General features: G+C 40.9%; 1 protein-coding gene across 2 annotated transcripts; it reads right to left on the bottom strand.

The window, feature by feature from the left end:
• Positions 1 to 908: 908 nt before the first annotated feature.
• On the bottom strand, positions 909 to 17,834 carry oclnb (occludin b). 2 transcript variants are annotated; one of them, XM_079516432.1, is made up of 9 exons: positions 17,709 to 17,834; positions 15,076 to 15,186; positions 13,107 to 13,836; positions 11,529 to 11,699; positions 8,725 to 8,840; positions 4,360 to 4,458; positions 3,343 to 3,514; positions 3,133 to 3,174; positions 909 to 2,688 (listed from the first exon to the last, which is right to left on the bottom strand). In XM_079516432.1, the coding sequence occupies exons 2-9, from the start codon at positions 15,123 to 15,125 to the stop codon at positions 2,590 to 2,592; spliced, it is 1,479 nt and encodes a 492-aa protein (XP_079372558.1). In that variant the 5' UTR covers positions 15,126 to 15,186; positions 17,709 to 17,834; the 3' UTR covers positions 909 to 2,589. The 2 variants fall into 2 exon arrangements, with proteins under 2 accessions (XP_079372558.1, XP_079372557.1); XM_079516431.1 differs by having other exon boundaries at positions 17,622 to 17,781.
• Between the last annotated feature and the right edge of the window lie 1,694 nt (positions 17,835 to 19,528).

Raw genomic sequence — 19,528 nt, 5'->3', positions numbered from 1 at the left:
ATTAGCTCCTCTGATTGGCTGTGAGAGGTTGCCTCGCAACCAATTAGTCAATCATAAGAGAGTGTGTGTAAGTCTAGACTCAAGAGCATGGGATCATAACTCTAGGAATGGGATTTTATGGAACGGTACGGCGAATTTAGGTGGCCCTAAGAAACGGATGCCCAGAAACTATGGTTCCACCCCAAAAGAGCAGTGAGCAGTGAGCAGCTGTGTGTATGAACTGAGTTTGATTGATTGATTGAAGAATTTATTAACAGTTTGCAGAATTACAGTACATTTCAAGCACAAACTCAATACAAAGGCTGTTAACTGTGAGTGGACGACCCAATTAAGCATTACACTTGTTTCCAACAGGGTCCACCATGTTCAAATCATCAAAACATTTAGAGACGTACAAATAGACACTTCTATAGACAGAACAGGAATTCATCAAATGTCAATAATGTAGTACATTTCCTTGAGTACTGTACTTCTACGTATTTAAATAAGTTTTAAATAAGTAAAAAGACTATGAGTAATGAGTATATGTACTTTACTTGAGTATGTATTTGGATATGACTTTTAATACATATTAGCTAGTTTGAAACCACTTCATCATTACTAGCTAGGAAGATTAAAAGAAAAAAAAAGGCTAATGGCAAGTCTAGAAGCTCACGGGTCACACGTGAGCTTACCCTAGCCGTTTTCACGATTATATATTTTTTGAAAATGTCTGGACAATAAAATAAATAGCCTAATGCATTGGTTTGAATATAGAGAATGTAATACCATTTTCTAGATTGGGCATACAGCATTTAGCACCCCTTAGTACCCCTAAAAAAACAAGTATGCCCTGTCCTGGAGTCGAGTACGTTGTCACCCAGTGGCATTTCAGTATACAGTCCTATAGTTTAATGGTGATCACATAATGAAAAATAGAATTAACCAGGTTGTGTGTCTTTGTTTAATTTTGTTTTTACAATGGAAAAAACAAAGCATTTAAATCATAGCCTACTGCTGAGCTTACAAGACGGTTTTCTGTAACGCTAATACCAATATAATAACCAATGTCTGTAACCTTTTTCGAAATATACTGTACATTTTGTATATAAAAATACTTCATGAGTTAAAAACTGTAAAAGAGACACATTACATAAAAACAGAGGAAACAATGCATAATTGTTCATTTGCTTAAAAAAAAGGCAACAAGGCATTATGACAAATCTTTGAGAATCAGATAAAATACTTCCTTCCTTCTGAATAATAAGACTATAGCCTTAATTATACATACCGGTAGTACAAAACTAGCCGATATACAAGCTCTTCGGTACATCTGAGCTACCAAGACAGTATAATTCAGGCTTTTAACAAGTCTTTTTGCACACCTGTATGCCGAGGACAGCTGCATCAAACTGAATCAAGGAAAAAGGTGCACTGTCATCACCTTTCATTGTCAGCTATAAGGTGGGGTACTGTTTTGTTGTCGTCAATAGGTGTTAAACAGATCCAGCTATATTGTGAAGAAACAATATAGCAACCTTTAAAATTCAATGTTTGGAGCATTCGACAACCAACCAACAGCTAATGAATTTGCAGTAAATAAAGTTGACTGCAAGTGATGACAGTACCTTCCTCTTTTAAAATGTACAAGAGTACAAGTCTACAAATTGGCACAACAAAACCAACTTGAAACAGCAACTGATATAGTTTACGGCACAAAAAAAAGCTATGGCTTATGTTCATCAAAAACATTAACCACTTGGACCCCAGCATCCATATTCTGGATGGAGGGTGGGGGAACATTAGCCCAAAAATAGCAGCCGATCTACAAGCTCACAACAAGTGGTTAAAATTGTCCCTGCTTCTTCACCGACTACATCATTGTATGAAACATAAATATTGCCAATTAAAAGGCACAATACGTTCCACATCACTGTCACATTTAGACTTGCAAAACGCAGTGAAATAAAAGCACTACAAATCTATAAAATGTTCCACCCTGAGTGTCACAGAGGATGAAGAATCACACAGTAAGGACGTGATTGTGGTGACGGGCAAATATACCCAATTCCTTAATCCTTTCTCAAAAGTAGTCACCGACCGAGAACTTCTGGGGAGATTTTAATAATGTCTGCTCTGGCTTTTGGGTTTACCCCACTCCATTATGAACTCATTTTAACCATGTTAGATTCATTGAAAAAAATACGCCCATGCTTCTGGTGACTGTCCTTTTAAATTAAAACATTTTAAAATACAGGGGGAAAAAATTAAATAAAAAACGAATGGAAAAATGAAGGCCTCCACATGCATTAGAAAGGACCGTCAGTCACCAGATCCAGGGACGTGTGTTTTCAGTGAGACTAAAATGCTTAACGTTTTTTTATTTTTGAATTGGCTTACAATAGGCTGGGGACGTGTCTTAATATTGAATCAATGAACTTTAAACCTGTGTGGGGTTACCAAGGCCTATGCAGACGTTAAAAGGACCCCCGTATTGTTTTACAGTGAAATAGCCCTTTAAGACAATCCAGATTCCAGATCAGTGACCAAAATGAAGGCAGGTGAGGGAGAAGGAAGAGAGAGACCGACAGACATGTGTCTCTCTCGCTCTCATCGACGACGGTCGTACTCGCTGACTTTCCTCTTGATGTGAGACAGTTTGGACTTCAAGTACTTGCATCTTTTCTTCTTTAGCTGGTAGTCTGAGGACTGAAGAGAGGAAATATGACAGTTATGATATCTTATATGGTGGAGAAAAACATCAATCTAGTGCTCCAACAATAGATTTTCTATCAATTGCTTTTGTTGAAAAGCAGGTTATTTTAATATAAATGTTTTATGCATCGACAAATCGATTTACCACTTAAGCATTAGTTTAATACTTAGTCGAAATAGTGCAATAGTGACAGCATGTACAAGCACACAACACGTCATGAGTTTGTACAGGTGCCATTTCACTTAATTATCAATATTTTTTGTAATCGATTCAATATCATTATTCAATTAACTTTTGCACCCCAATATTAAGTATTTCGGTCAGATCGGGTGAAAAGCATAGTGTTTGTAAGTGTGTGTGAGAGTTGGTGATGATGTATGTGGTCATGCAGTGTGAAAGACTGAGTGACTTGCATATGGTTCTGAAGATGCACACACCTTTTTTACATTCTTCAGTCTGGTGTATTCATCCATGGCATCCTGAGAATCACAAGAAAAATCAAACAAAAGGCATTTGAAATTATGCTCACAATATTCCATCAATATCAATATTGTGAAAACAATCATTGTTTTGTGTCGAGTGCCTGGCCAAGACGGTGGCACTGCCACTGAAGGCACACACACACACACACACACACACACACGTACCAGAAACTGGGGGCTTCCCTCTGGGTGTCGGTCCAGTTCTCTGTCCAGGTCTGCCAGGTGATTGTTGATGTCATCCAGCTCAGCCTGAAGACTCTTATACTCCTGATGGTCTCTGTCAAAGTCCCTCTTATAGTCCAAGCGCTCCTTCTCATCCACGATGGGCGGGAAGTCACTGCAGGAACCATGAGAACATTTCAATGTTACGTTGACGCATTAAGACCCGAGGACGTTTTCAGAAAAACCTTGTGTTGCTATATTATTGTTCCTGTCAAGCAGAAACCTCTTATCTCCTTATGTTAACTTTTGGGGTCGTTTTGTACTTTTTCGCAAATGAATGCCCCATCACCCAAATGCATTAAAAGTAGCAGATTCAAAAGGTACAAAGCGGCACAAAGAGACGTTTTGAGCTTGTAGATCTGAAACTTTTGAAGTTAACTCCTGAAAAGTAACAGTTTTGGACACATGAGGTTGTTACTTCATGACCCTTGTGTACCTTTGAGTCCTGAGTGACACACTGGTTAGAAAACCACCCTCAGTAATAAGTTATCCTTTTGTAACTCCAAGAGTGTATAAAAAGGAACAGGACGAAATAGGCCCTTAAGCATGTTTGTTTATTTATTGTCACTTGCAAGAGAATTTAAAAATGGTACACAAAATGTGAAGGAGAATGCCTAAATAAACTCCAGGGGCTTGAGAAGTGGCATTCTCCGGGAGTATTTGTACATCCATAGCATAGGATAAAATTACATAAATGTTGAATATACATTTCAGTAAAGCACTTTGTAATCTTGTTTGACAAAGCAAATCATTTTTACAGATTACGATTATTATTAATCAGTACGTCGTCACCAATCCAGACCTTGATGCTGAATGCCAAGCATGGAGTCAATGGCTACCATTTTTATAGATGTTATTGGTATGACTTGGCTGTGAATTGATCCCCCCCAAGCTCCCACTCTCCGAACAGACACTGACCACAAGACCACCGAGCTGGTCAGAGTTCAATGGTTCACTCACCTGCTGAAGTCCACATCGTCCAGCTCATCTACAGACTCTGCGTCGTAGTCCCTCAGTTTAGCCTTCAGACCGCCCAGAGAGCTGCTTATTTCAGAGTCCCTGCAACCACAGACATGACATATCGTTATTCAAAACTTGCATCCATCTATAAATATATAGAGTCAAGGGATCTTTGCATGTATGTAAACTAGGAATTCTTGCTCGCTAAATATATAGTCCGCAAGTTGAACAGTAAAACATGGATAAACAATTTACTATGTAGGCATTTAGTAGACTTTCAATAAGCAAGGTAAACGCATGCATCAAATGCAGAGAGACAGTTGGTGCTTCAGTAATCTAGGATCTCAGGTAAACCTAAACAAATACTGTACTATAAAAATACAGTAATGATCTGTACATTGAAACTATAAGATACCAGGTAAACAATGAACCTTGCATCTGTCTAAATAACCTTAACAATAACCACAAAATAATAAGTGTTTTGTGGAGGGAAGACAGTGACAGTGTTTGTTTCCACTGTATGCAGCATTCTATTCTGTTTAGGAAATAGTTCTGCTTTGCCACGAAGCATGTGGGTGACATATGACCTACTTACTGTCTATGTCAATGATCTGACTTGACTGTCTCCGTCTGTACACAAATGTTCACAAATATGTGAAAATGCTGTTAACATTTCCCCAGAGGGTAATTATAATTAACCACTTAATTCATATTGTATCCTTTGTCGAGAGGGCAGTGCCGTGGAAACAGCTAGTCTACGAGCACGCAGATATGGTATTTTAGCACAGCTACTTCTGAAAAAGGTTGCCCACAATAGGTGTGCCAGGTTTAAAGTGGTTATGTATGGGGGGGGGGGGGGGGGGGGGGGGGGGGGAGTGTGTTGATTGCATCATGACATTAAACCGCCTTTCTTTGCTAGAGAACTTATTTTCTTTCATCCTAAACCAACGTAACAACAATGTTGGAACTGTGCGTTGGTGACGTCTGTGTGCACTTGACCTACAACAGGTCATTCCTGTTGTAAAAAAAACATTGAGTATTAATTTAACTCAAGTGTACAAAATCAAAATGGATCATTGCATGTCAATTTGGTTAGCTTTGTACACTCAGAGTTAGAGCTGTAAAGGTCCAGTTGGTTCCATTTGTACACTCAGATTTACAGACCTGTAAGGGCCCATTTGGTTCATAACCATTAACCATCTTGTGAGTTAATTTAACTCAGTGAGTGCTGCCATTTGTTCTAGTTTAGCCCAAGCTAACCTTTCCTACCGTTTTTTGTAAGATATATTTCTTGAAGTTGCAATGTTTTCTCATGCAATAAAGCCCCTTTGAATTGAAATGTGTACAAATGTATAAAATAGACCAGTATGGGTTAGTTCTGCCCAACAAGACAATTGTAACATGTCATTGAATGGGTTGTCATCTATATCTAAATAATTAATCAAACAGGTTTGTTCACATCTGTGAATCTCCCCAATAGGATCTATGCACAGCAGCCACATTGGAAAGAAATTGAGCCTCTTCCTTACTTCACAGGTCTTAATAATACTAACTGTTACATTTACACAGCAGCACAGTACATTATTTAATTTCAAGAACCCCCATAATTCTAAGAATGTGCAAACTGAACCAAATGGTCCATTGGTTCCATGTGTAACTCTCAAGAGTTACACACCTGTAAGGTGCCATTTGAAACCCCCTCAAAGAACCATGAGGGTCCCTGGACCCCAATATGAGAGCCACTGGTCTTTCCAATGTTTTAGTGAGCCAAAGGAATAAAGCTTGAGAACCATCTGAACCAAGACTTTAGACCATACCCTCAATTAGGAGCACATCCAGAAGACGAGAGCCAAAGTGTCCACCAGCAACGGTGTCACTTCTGCGACAACTAACAAACTCAAAGTGTGGAGCTCACACAGTGTACAACTGTGTTTCTCCACTGCCGAATATGCCGTCCCAGCACGGTATAAATCAAATGGTAAGTGGACTGCATTAATATAGCGCTTTTTATCCAAAGCGCTTTACATTACAATGTACTTCACATTTACCCATGTTCACACACTGATGGCGGAGGAAACCATGCATGGCACCAACCTGCTCAAAGGACACTTCAACACTTAGCCAGGAGGAGCCGGGAATCAAACTTGGAACCCAGTGTTACCCAAACGCGTTCAAAGAACGATCGTTCATGAACACGTTCATATTTTGGGGGAACGTGAACTGAACGTACTGTATTTCTGCTTGATGAACGTCATTGTGAACGCGTTCATTTCTGGCGTGTGTGAACGTACGTCACTTTCTCACATTCAACTTCGTTCAAGAGTGAGTGTTTCCATAGAGGCTTCCAGGCGAAATCCCCGGCGCTAAAACACACCCTAAACATGCCTTAATACCTAGCGAAAACCCCACCAATAAGCCCTTATATCAGACACAAATTAACTAATCTTTCTCAGCCGTCACTGGAGCACATCTAGCTACTGCATGATGATCATGCATGCAGCACGCAGACAGACAGCAGACACTGTCCCAACTCCCAACACAAACATTGAGGGAACTTGTTGTTTGATTAAACATAATGTGCCACGAAAAATAGATTCCAATAGCTTAGTTGGTTATTGTCGAGGAGGTATGTGTCCATAATATCGCCACGAACGGCCAACAAAAGACACAGTGAGTGAAGCGCAGTGATGCCGGATTTATTCTTCGGCGTACAATGTGTTCCGTGCTGAAAATAGCTGATATACAAGCTCACAACACGTCGTGGATGCAACGCGTTGTGAGCTTGTAGATCAGCTCTTTTCAGCATGCGGAGATGCAGCCTCTGAGAACATTCAGAAACTTTTGCCTTCACAATAAAAGCATGCAGCTTTCACAAGTGTGCCTATATAGACAAGGAAAATAATTAAGAATTCGGTGGCATTTCACATTGCAAAAGAACACATTTTGTAAAATGTAATTTTTACAAAATGGATAATGGTAATGGAGATATTGTAAAAGTTGTCACTTTATTAATCCCAAAGTTGTTTAAGGTTTGGACTTCCTTTGGAATAAAGTGGCTGTGGCAATAATTTAAAAAAAGAAAAACGAAAAATAACTATAATAGTTCATTTTTTGGAACAATAAACTTTAGTTCAACATTTTGAATGATGAACTATGAACGGAACTAGTTCACTTTTAAAACTGTGAACTGAACTAGTTCATTAAAAAAAAAAAACTTTCCCCAACACTGCTGGAACTTTCGGATTCCAAGGATGGCCGCTCTACCTCCCCATCCTTAATGAGACCTGCAGGATAGTGTGCATTAAAACAACCCCGGTACCCTGCCTTTGCGCTCTCTCTGGCATTGCTCCCCCTGACATCCGCAGAGCAGTCATCTCCAAAGCCGAGCGCAGGCTTTAGCGATGAGTGCTCTGCACTCATCCATGAAGCTCTGCCCCCCCAAAAATTACTCAGCTGCAGTGGTGTGCATTTGTGTGTGTTGATTTTGACAGCAAATTTTGATTTAGTCATAATCTTGATTTTCTTTTAGTTCTTGTCATATTTTAGTCAAATTAATATACGATTTTAGTAGACTAAATGTACAGTTGATTGTCAAAATTAATTTGGCTGGCCTTGATGTCGTAATGCCCGATTCCACACGTTGTTGCATGCTGAAACTTGACAATCTTGCAAGAACTTGCAGTCCGACGCTTTGTGAGCTTGTAGATCTGTTATTTTCAGATTGCAACACCTGAGCGCAACCAAACATAAAATGACTCGTCTTGTAGTTCTACTGGATCTCTTCTCCACTATAGTCCCTCCCTGACATTTTAGTCAATTTAGTTTTGGTCATCATAGCCTAGTTTTTATTTAGTTTGTCAGTGAAAAAGGTAGTAGGTAGGTAAAATGTGTCAAAGTTGTAGTCAATAAAATTGTCCGTCCGTGTCTGTCTGTGTGTGTCTGTGTGTGCGATTTGATAATCATTTTTAATGTGCTTTGTTGTTGGGTACTATACTACAGTAGGTCCACTAGTATTCACCTCTACACCAAAATGTGACCCACTCCCATTTTGTGTGTTGAAAGTGAAACCACCATGAAAACCCTGGTGGTGTGTTGCACTCTGCATATCGTTGCCGTCTGGCCCGAAACCTCTTATTTTAACTTTGTGTTTTTCCATTAATTATCGCCCTACTTCATACTACGGCATCACGCAAAAATATCAAAATAGCAGATGTACAAGCTCACAATAGGCTATTCTTGGGAAAGAGATTTGGTGTAGATTGGTTGAATACTTTATTATTAAGATGTAAACAGCACGGGTCAGTAAAACATTTAGGCATGCGTGTGCGTGTGTGCACGCGCATGTGTGCGCGCATCATATCTTACCCAGGCAGATAGAGGGGCTTGCTGGTGTCCAGTTGGTCCAGGTATTCTCTGGACGCCCTCACATTGAAGTTGCCGTCACTCACCAGGGCTTCGGGTTCACCAGACACATTATTCACCTATAGGACCAACACACAGACACATTATTCACCTATAGGACCAACACACAGACACATTATTCACCTATAGGACCAACACACAAAGGCAAAGGATCACATTTCACACCAATCTAAATGCACTCTGGGCTCCAATTTCAACCACTGACTTCTCTTTTTAAGCCATAGTGCAAAATTACCCTAAAAAAAAAAGTGAGGTCTGAAATGTTTGTCAAAGACATTTGATAATCATTTGTAATGTGCTTTGTTGTTGGGTACTACACTACAGTAGGTCCACTAGTATTCACCTCTACACCAAAATGTCTTTGCCAAAAATGGCAAATCTAGAAGCTCACAACAGAGAGATTAAACCAAATGGACGCGTCATTTTACGCTATCAAGGGTTAAATTATTATTAAACATCTGCATTACTTAATTCACAAGAAGTCTACACAATTAGACAATGTAGAACATTATTAATTTCAACGTTTTGCCTGTTATTATTTCTCCTATGGTACCACATCAATACAGCATGGAATTGTGGACGAAATCTTATCCAACGACAATATTCAAAGTTTTGGGTCCGAGAGGCTAAATCTTATCAAATGGGGATATGGCTAAAACCCTGAATAAACTGGACCTTGATATGAAAAGGGTTGAAAACCACTGAGGTAAAGAGTTTGAATAAAGACTTGTCCCAATGTGTCCCCAAGCATGTGGTATGGTAAACATTGTTGCAAAACACGGTGCATTATTCTGGCCAGGTCTGACCGGTTCCACAGCTTACAGTCCCCCCCCCACCCCGCCTGAATACCACAGATACTATCACAGTGACACAGACGGCGACACACAGCTTGAACACTAACATAACACACCGACCCCACTTTGAACAATAATGCTTTGAAGCGCAATCGACTTCCGCTTGGGAAGTAGTTTACTCTTTAAAAAATAAAAAAGTCCTTTCGGCGAAAAACAGCCGATCCACAAGCGCACACCCATCGGCTGATATCAGCTAAGAGATTTGGTGTAGAGGGAAATACTAACAGGCCTTGGGTGACACTAGTGGGCCTTGGGTGACACTAGTCAAATGGCAGTTAAAAAGAGTTACTTTTAATTTTGTACCTAGATCGAACACGATCATGGACAATCTGAGCATTTTAAAGATTTTTCTTTATTAAATCTTTTTTTTTGGGGGGGGGGGGGATTACAGATTTTCGGGAGAAGTTAGTAAAGAAATGCTCTCGTCCTCTTGAGAGGCTGGTGTTTTTTGTTTTGTTTTATTCACCCTCCAGGGAAGTAGAAAAAATATAAGCAAAACACAGGGTAAAGGAGAGCCTCCGGAATGGATGCCCCACCCAGAAACTGGACATGAAACTCTTCCTTTCTCTACCTGCACTCACCTGACAAGTCACCTGGAACCATGGGGAAAACCGGTTCCAAATGTTACATTGAAGAGACGGCCATTGAAATATGTTTGAGATAACGGTTCCCACTGTGGACCCCACCAGGTAATAAGACACTCATGTTTAACATTTAGTGTTAAAGCCCATATGGCTGACCCACTGGGTTTTATACTAGTATCATTTCGGTTTTCTTTTATGGCGGGACAGGCATGTGCAGAAAATAGCAGATCGACAAACAAGGTGAGCTTGTCGATCGACTTATTTCCTGCAAAAACCCTCGGCACAATATGGTTGCTGGGTTTAAGTGGTTAGTGACCCACTCCCATTTTGTGTGTTGAAAGTGAAACCACCATGAAAACCCTGGTGGTGTGTTGCACTCTGCATATCGTTGCCGTCTGGCCCGAAACCTCTTATTTTAACTTTGTGTTTTTCCATGAATTATCGCCTACTTGATCATACTACGGCAAAAATATCAAAATAGCAGATGTACAACCTCACAATAGGCTATTCTTGGGAAAGAGATTTGGTGTAGATTGGTTGAATACTTTATTATTAAGATGTAAACAGCACGGGTCAGTAAAACATTTAGGCTAAAAGGATAACACGATAAAAAGTCCTGAGACTTGTTTCCAACTTTCCATTGTGGTCCTATGTATTCTATTCATCAACAAGCATACAATATTAACACAATACATGTCATCAACACATACAAACAGCTTTACTTCCAGAGGATGAAAAGAAAAATGGCAGCATGTAGTGTACAGTATATGACCGCTCATTTCAAATGGGATTTAATAACTAAGAGGGGAAAAAAGAGCAAGCAAAGTACGGAGCCACAGTATTTTAATTTAAGTGGATAAAATACCGTAATGTCTGAAAATACAGATGAACAGCATTAATGGAAAAGGTAACACAAAAAGAAAAAACATGAATTACACAACACTGATGATAGTGCTGTCAAATAAGTCTATGAAGCTATCCATGAAATCTATGAAAACATTTCTACAACACAATTTTATGCACATAGTGGGCGTCACCACCCTCTCTCAGCTAAGGGGTCCTTGGCCTGACTGAAGACCCGTGATTGAAGAACCCTGGTTTAATGCCTTAATTTAATATGGCGTTTTCTCGAGTTTTAGACAACATGGGACAACATGGGACAGCCACATATACTGAATTTCCCAAAGAGCCGACAATGTGTCCCATCGTGACTGGCTATTTTCTCCGTTTTCCTAAATTAGTATAAAAACCGGTTTTAAAGTGGTTAAGTGACCCTTCGGGATGGCACTGTGTGTGCTGCTTTTCTCACCCATTCTCCAATGCTGTTAGGCAAGCCTCCAGATCCACCGATGACCTTGACCTCCTCCCAGAGGACGCGGTCTGGGCCCCAGCGCCGGATCTGTGAGCGCGTCCTCACAGCGAACACCAGCAGAATGATGAGCGACACAAACACCAGGAAGCCCAGAACGATAGCTATGGCCTGTATGGTGGCACAGTAGACAAAGATCCAACATCATCAACATGATAGCTACAGTATGGCCTGTATGGTGGCACAGTAGACAAACACCCAACATCATGAAGCCCAGGATGATAGCTATGGCCTGTATGGTGGCACAGTAAACAGGATGATAGCTATGGCCTGTATGGTGGCACAGTAAACAGGATGATAGCTATGGCCTGTATGGTGGCACAGTAAACAGGATGATAGCTATGGCCTGTATGGTGGCACAGTAAACAGGATGATAGCTATGGCCTGTATGGTGGCACAGTAAACAGGATGATAGCTGTATGGTGGCACAGTACACAAACAACCCAACATCATCAACATGGATACTTATTGCAGTTGTTAAACTTTTTTCCAGGTAAGGACCCGTGCCCAAATTGATACAAATGGACTGTATGCACACAGAATAAGACTTTCAGGCCCCTTCCCTACTTCTAGGTGTTACCGACGATACTAATTAGGGCTCTGTTCCATTTTGTGTACAGTGATTCTCAAACCTTTTTAATTTCAAGGACACCCATAACCCTGAGAGTGTACATATGGAACCAAATGGCCCCATCAGAGTGTACAAATGGAACTCTAGTTTCTCGAGACAAGACTGTGGCTAATGTCAAGAGGGCACCGTCTTTCCTTTGTTTTGCCAATGGGTACCCAGATTGCAGAGTTACAGACCCATACAGGGCCATTTGGAATTGGAACCCACTCAAGGACACTTTGAGACCCACTGGTGTAGCCGAGTGTTTCCTGTGAGAAAACATGCACAACAGCAGCACCCTGACTCTGTTTGACCAGAATGAAACTAGCTAACTTCATTAGCATCATCAGAAACACTTGGTGCAAAGCTAGGTGCCCAAGTTCTTTCCAAAATGACATTGCTATTAGATTAGAATTCTATACTGCAGTTGTGGGGAGATACTGTAACAGTGGAGAGAGTGAAACCTAGGATGTCATACAATCCTAGGTTTACTGGGTCCTACTTTGCCTGTATAAATTCGCTCTCCTGATTGGATGAAATTGGTGAGCCACCTGAAAATGTATTTTCTGTTTATTGAAAGAAACTGTAGAGACGGGGAGACCCCTGTCACTAAACAAATACTCTATCACTATCACAATATAGAGCTATTTTAACACAGTTACTGAACAAACTCTATAGCATTTTCAATTGAAGCCAGCAACATGAAGATACAAAGATACATCTGATGTTTGTAGCTGCTATAAAAGCTACAACAGCAACACAAAAGTTGAGCTGGTTTCAACTTCAGCGAACAAAGGTAAGCTAAAACAAAAATAAGCCATGCAGCTTTGTGTCTTTTGTATCTGCCAGTGTCATACGCAGCAATAAACGATAATAGCGATTTAATTTTCCCAGCCCTATAGTCTCACCTCTTGTGGCTCCACCACACAGTAGTGGTAGAGGTACTGGTTGATGAAGATGCCCGAGGCCTGGTTCTGGTTCTGGTACTGAGCACACAGCTGGCGGATCTGGTTGTAGTAGATGGAGCCCGAGCTCTGCGCCGTCGGGTTCACCGCCACCAGGTAGACGATGGTGGCGATGATCATCAGGAACGCCAGGATGGCCGACACCACGATGGCCGCCAGAAAGAACTTGGGCGTGCGCGACGAGCTCTGCCGCGACACCACCAGGATGAAGATGATGAGCACGGCGATGAAGGTGATGCCGGCCACGCCGATGATGAAGCCCTTCCCAGACTTGGGGTCCATCTGAGTGCTGCCGCCACCGTACCCTCCGCCTCCGCCACTGATGCCGCCGCTGCCGTATGACGATCCCCCGCCGTAAGAGCTGCCGGCCCCGTACGACCCTCCCCCGTAAGAGCCGCCTCCGTAGCTGCCGCCCCCACCCATGCCCGGTATCATGCTCGCCATGCCACCGCCCATCATGCTCATGTCATAGTCCCACGCCAGTGTGGACGCCACGCAGGCGAACACGGCCACGCACATGATGATGATGATGATGCACATGATCTTCATGACGCCGGGGGGAGACTTCCAGGTGTAGAAGTGCAGCAGCTCCTCGCTGGGGTAGTAGGAGAAGGCTGGGTTGGACACGTGCTGGTCACTGTGTTTGTGTCTGCTGCCATGGTGGTGGTGGTGGCTGTGGGTCAACGGGACAGACAGGAGAGAAAACGTTAGTGGAGTTTAGCACGATGGGTTCTCAACGTGACACCGCCCAAAATAATAAGATTTGAACTGGGGGACCCCCCCACCCTGACATGCACTTGGAATTGTTGTAGGCATTATACATTGTTTGACTGGGGTCCACAGAGAAATATTGTGAGAATAGCAGATCTACAAGCTCACAACAACTCCTCGCTTTTGTGAGGCAAAGCGAGGCGTTGTAAGCTTGTAGATCGGTTATTTTCAAAACTTGTCATTTGACAATTTGGCCAATGTTTGACCAGATTTTATAGTAGTGTGTTGATTACTTTTGGTGCAGTAATGTTTTTTTTAAGTCTTAAGAATAACTTCACTGTCATCTGGGTGTCCATAACATACATGTTATGGATTATGGATTAACCTCCATCTCAGGTTAATTAATTAATCAAGCTAATGAATAATAAGTGGTTACAACTGAACACAGCCTGCAAGTAAAGGAGCAGAAAGATGCACCCGAGCAAAACGGACTACGATAAATACGAACGATATTTTCAGTGTGAATATCATTCAATGTGTTTAGATGCTCAGGAATGATCCAAAAATGATTAAAAAGGATAAAATATGGGAGTGTTATGGATCTCACCTGAAGAATTGAGTCAATGTAGGCCAAACATTAATACTTCATAAGTGTATGTGTAAATCAATTTAAGTCTAGAAACAATTTTTGGCTTTTCAAATCAAAATTAACCTTTAAATGCATTACAAATGAAACTGTAACTTTGACCATGCAGAATTAAGCACAGTTATTAATATTTTTGTTGGATGCCGTACAGTGACATGACATGATAAAGGTTGAGAACAGACAAGTTGGAGAGCGAGTTAGGTGCACTTTTCAGGTCGTGGCCCTAGTGTACTAGCTCACAGAACTTGTAGATTGACTACTACTACTTAAACATTTGTTTTTATTTTTTATTTTATAATTTATGACATTTTAGATTTCTTGTATTTCATCATATTACTGAAAAAATATTTTGAAATGATTAAAAACAAAATGTAGGAAACCAAAACAATAAGGTACCCATGAAAATGTGTCCGCGACCCACAAATGTAACTTTTAGGAAGAAGTGAAAATAGCCAATCTATAAGCTTGTAGATCTGCTATTTTCACTATTGTGTCCCGGATAAACGTAACATACTTCTGGGTCTCAAGCTAAATAGTTTGGGACAGTTGGCTTACTGTCTGTGGTGTCCAGGCTGATAGGGCGGCGGGCTTTTATGAGATGGCATAGCCTACTAGGACCACCGCTATGGGAGCACTGCAGGGGATCAGCTCACCAAGATGTTCACACTGTCAAAACAAAACAAGAAAATATTCACAACCATCAGTAACATTCAGAAGAATCACACAACAATTAAACCGTTCAGAAGTCAAGCAGAGTTAAATAATCACCCACAACTCTTTCCTTAAACATTAAAATATTGACCTTTTTCATCATAGACATTTCTAACTTAAGACGTTACCCAAATGCTTCATACTAAATCTATATGCATTGTAATAGGCTGTGAAGAAGTGTGAACTATATATATACACTATATATATTATCTTTGGTGAGAACCATATATAAGCCCTCATGGGTTTCTTTTCTCACCTGCACATATTTCTCTTTTATTGATGTTATTTGTACTGTTTTTATCGTGCAAATAAACTAAACTAAGCCTGCACATTTACGGTATAGTGTATCTGTTTGGTGTATTGTGGAGGCGTTGTCGTTTGTTATGCCGTTTAGTGTGTGGAAACAATGGAAATAACCCCCCAGGGCAGGCTTTGTGTTTTCATCCTCGGTGATGCTATGACTGCATGTTGGAAAGTGCTTTTGTGCTCTTGTTTTTGTCACCAAATAAAATAAAGCAATCAATCATTAAATAGGCACAAAACCACTAAACTCAGTGAGCTTTTGCTTGAGGGGAAAATAAAGGTGTGCCAAGTGGGCCAGTGACTTGTTGTCATATTTGTCTAGCTTAACAAGAAGCAGCCTAGCTGACAGCCAGGTCATAGAAACTACAGAGCTACTGTGTGGCCTACACATGCCATGTCTGTCAATTCTACCTTTAAAGGGTCAGTTCAGATATTTGAACTTAAAGCTGTAATGAAATACTTATAGTATCTGTTATAGTATCTGGTAGTCTAAGTCCACACTATTGATCCATAATGTATAAATGATAGATAAGGGTTCAGGACAACGAGGCCTTTTCGTGGAGGGGTCAGAATGAAATATGGACTTAAGACTGTTTTTCGTCTGTGGTACTCAATTTTGGTGAGGGTCACTGGGGGGGGGCATGCAAAAATAATTAAGTATAGTATAATTGATTGCCCAAGTCCTGTGGTGGAAGTTCTGGTCTGGTTTTGGTGAATATTAAGAAGTTCTAGGCATTTGGTGGGGGTCACTGGGGGGCATGCATTCAAAATAAATGAATCCACAAAACCAGCGTCATGTGTATTGTTGCCCGATTTCTACATATAGAGCAACTTTCGTTCAACATTGACCCTCCCTGTCACATGGGAACAAGACCAGAACTCCCACCAACATGGGACTCTGGGAATATACCTTTCCAACCACTATATTAATGCAAGCATTTCCTACGAAAAATCTAATTTTGAAAAAGGCAAATGGAATAAGCAATTAAAGCACATTTTTTTTAATTATTCTTCCCCTTGTGATTAGAAATGTTCATTGAATAGTTTGTGTGTAATGTTCCACATGTGTAGAAAGTAAAGTAGCTGAAATATCCTATTGTAGAAATATAGCCTGAGTACATAAGAGTACAAATTTGGTATTCAAGATTTTACTTGAGTAGAACAACAAAGGTATTGGCATCACATTGTAAAAGTAGCCTACTAGGCAAAAGGTCCCATTTCACAAGTTATAAAATGTATAAAACTCCTTTGAAGATATAGCAAATCTATAAGCTCAAAATGCACACAACTTGTAGATATAATTTAAAATAGGCTATATTATAGCCTATATTTTCAAATTGTCAAAATATAATAGGTTTGAAAACTTTTAACAGTTTGTAGAATAAGCACATGCAGGAAAGCACAGTTCAATAGAAGGTCTGCTAAGAGGATTAAAAACAAAATCACACCCGTGTGAAGTGAGGGGCACTATATATATACATATTTTATGACTTTATCAGACAAAAACAAACATGGACCAAACAAACTTCCCTTCATTGTCAATGGCGTTTTTAATGTTTGTTTAAGGAAAAACAAACATTAAACCTGTATATGAGGGGCTATAGTGCCCCTAAAAAAACCAAGAAAGCAGTCGGAAGTGGTTTTGTATAAATAATCAAAGTCTACTACTAGTAACAAAAGGTTTCAGTGGCGTAAGAAGCCAAGCCAGAAGCCAAGCCGGTATAGGAAGCTGATTTGAACAAATAACAAAAACAAATTAAGATACCGTAATACAATAAAACAAAGTAGGTCTACTGTCACTATGAACACAATACGATTAAAATATGCTTCTTTTTTCTATCAATGAAGAGGGCCGAATCATGTGGCAGCGATATTGATTAGGCCTACAATTAGTTAAATCTGGTAGGCCTAAGTGGGAGATTTAAACGACTTATTTGCAAATGGAAGACCCACCCTGAATCAGAAAGCAAACGGTCGGTAGAAAGCCAGGTAACTAACCAACGGACAAAGCATCATGCCTAGATTTCCAAACAACATTATTTTTTAAATAAACTACCTCTAAACATTCAAGTTGTTAGCCTACCTACCTGCTAAGAGGAGATGTTCTTGTGTTTGGGGCGTGTAAGTGAGTTTAATCCCTTTGTGGTCAAAACCTTCACACAAACAAACTCTACCTTATCCGTGGAGGTTTGATCGTCTTCTGGCTGACTGTCTGACTGCGTTTTCGTGAACGCGCTCTCGGTGATACTTCAGTGCGCGCCTGGAAAACACCTGTGCCGTGCGTAACGCGCGTCACCGCGCGCAGAGGTGTGTGTCAGTATCAGCACCCATCCCCCTTCAACCATCCATCCATCCAGCCATCCTCCCACCCTCGCACAGCAGCAGTGTTGCCAAGTCTGCTTATTATTATAAGCGACTTTGGGCTTGTGTTTTGGTAAATATTGGTACTACTGGCAGTAAATATTGGTATAGTTAATATTGGGATTATTGGCAGTTTATGGTATTTAATATTGGTTGTAAATATTGGTAATTGTGGGTTGCATTTTTTTAAACAAGATTTGCACTGTGAAATGTTTTGAAAAATATTCGAAATGTTCTGTTTGTTTTCCCCAAGATTTGTTTGAAAATAACAGATCTATAAGCTCACAGCATGTCGCATTGCGAGCTTGTATAGAATGTAGATGTGCAGCGGTGGCCGAGCGGATTGCTGAACGGTCTTGATACCGGAAGGTCGCCAGTTCGAATCAGCGGTCCGACACGTTAAAATTACCACCGCTGAAGTGCCCCCTGCGATGAAATGTTCTATGAGCAGGGCCTGGCTGGAAACAAGTTCTTGAGCTTAGCCCAGATACCCTGGGTAAATATAGTAATCATTTCATTTAATTTAGATCGTCTATTTTCAAATAGCCAATGATGTAGCTTTAAAGGGCTCATGTGGCCTAATAGCGTAGTCGCTCCTTTTGGGCTTGTTTTCATAGACCTGGTTGCACATTTCTCTCACAAGTTCTGGCAACACAGCCCAGCAGGTCAAAGTGACTCAACCTGTCCTTAAAAAGCGGTCATTCATTCCAATGCAGATTTTAAATTCTTAGTGTTCATTTATTTAACTCTGAGAGTCTACAAATGGCCCCCGAGGGTTCACTCTCAGAGCTGCAGGTCCATTTTATTCCATTTGTTAAAGGTAGCTAGGCTATGACTCATGAGTGATATTTGTTTTTACCTATAGAGTGTTTGTTCGGTAACAGGGGTCTCCTCTTCTCTCCAGCTCTTTATAAACAGAACATTTTCAGATGGGTCACCAATTCCCTCCAATCAGGAGCCACTTCCCATTTGTTTGCAGTTTCAACTTTGTCTGCTCGTTTGTTTTGTTTCATCACTTGTTTATCCTGTGTATCCTGATTCCTGTATGAGTTTTCTCTCCTAATTGGATAAAACTGGTATCCCAACCTGAAAATGTATGTTCCGTTTACTAAAGATTTGGAGAGACGGGAAGACCCCTACTGAACAACCATGCCTGTTCCCTGTCATCCATTACTAGTACAATATACACTATACTGCTGTGTCAACTGACACCCAGGGGGCATGAGAGACAAGTTGTGTAACATGACACTGTGTGCTTTGAAAAGAAAGAGTTTACACACCAGCCACCAAACCGGTCCTCCTGCTGCAGGCTACACAATAGCAGCCATTTGCCATGGTTAGCATAACAGGTGGCACCACATCCATCCCTCCATCCATCTTCAACCACTTATCCGTAGTCCGGTCGCGACCACCAGAGAGTTCCAGACTTCCCTCTCCAGAGCAACATTTGTAACGTCCTCCTGAGGGATCCCGAGGCGTTCCAAGGCCAGTTTGGAGATATAATCCCTCCATCTGATCCTTGGTCTTGGCCTGCCCTGGGGTCTCCTCCCAGTGGGCACCAACCACATGAACTGGGGAAATGTGCACATGGGCTCAATACTAACCCTGTCCCCAACCCTAACTGCACGCGGAA

This window comes from Electrona antarctica (genome assembly GCF_951216825.1).
Source record: "Electrona antarctica genome assembly, chromosome: 12".
Taxonomy (NCBI): Eukaryota; Metazoa; Chordata; class Actinopteri; order Myctophiformes; family Myctophidae; genus Electrona; species Electrona antarctica.
Note: the sequence above shows the minus strand (reverse complement) of the source record. Positions and strands in the feature narration are given on the sequence as shown.

What these genes read in the sequence shown, in the direction of transcription:
- oclnb (XM_079516432.1), bottom strand. Translation starts at nt 15,125, where the DNA reads ATGCCATCTCATAAAAGCCCGCCGCCCTATCAGCCTGGACACCACAGA. An exon ending in AGGGAAGCCCCCAGTTTCTG is followed by an intron (nt 3,175 to 3,342) that starts GTACGTGTGTGT and finishes TGTGATTCTCAG; the next exon opens with GATGCCATGGATGAATACAC. An exon ending in GACTGAAGAATGTAAAAAAG is followed by an intron (nt 2,689 to 3,132) that starts GTGTGTGCATCT and finishes TCCTCTCTTCAG; the next exon opens with TCCTCAGACTACCAGCTAAA.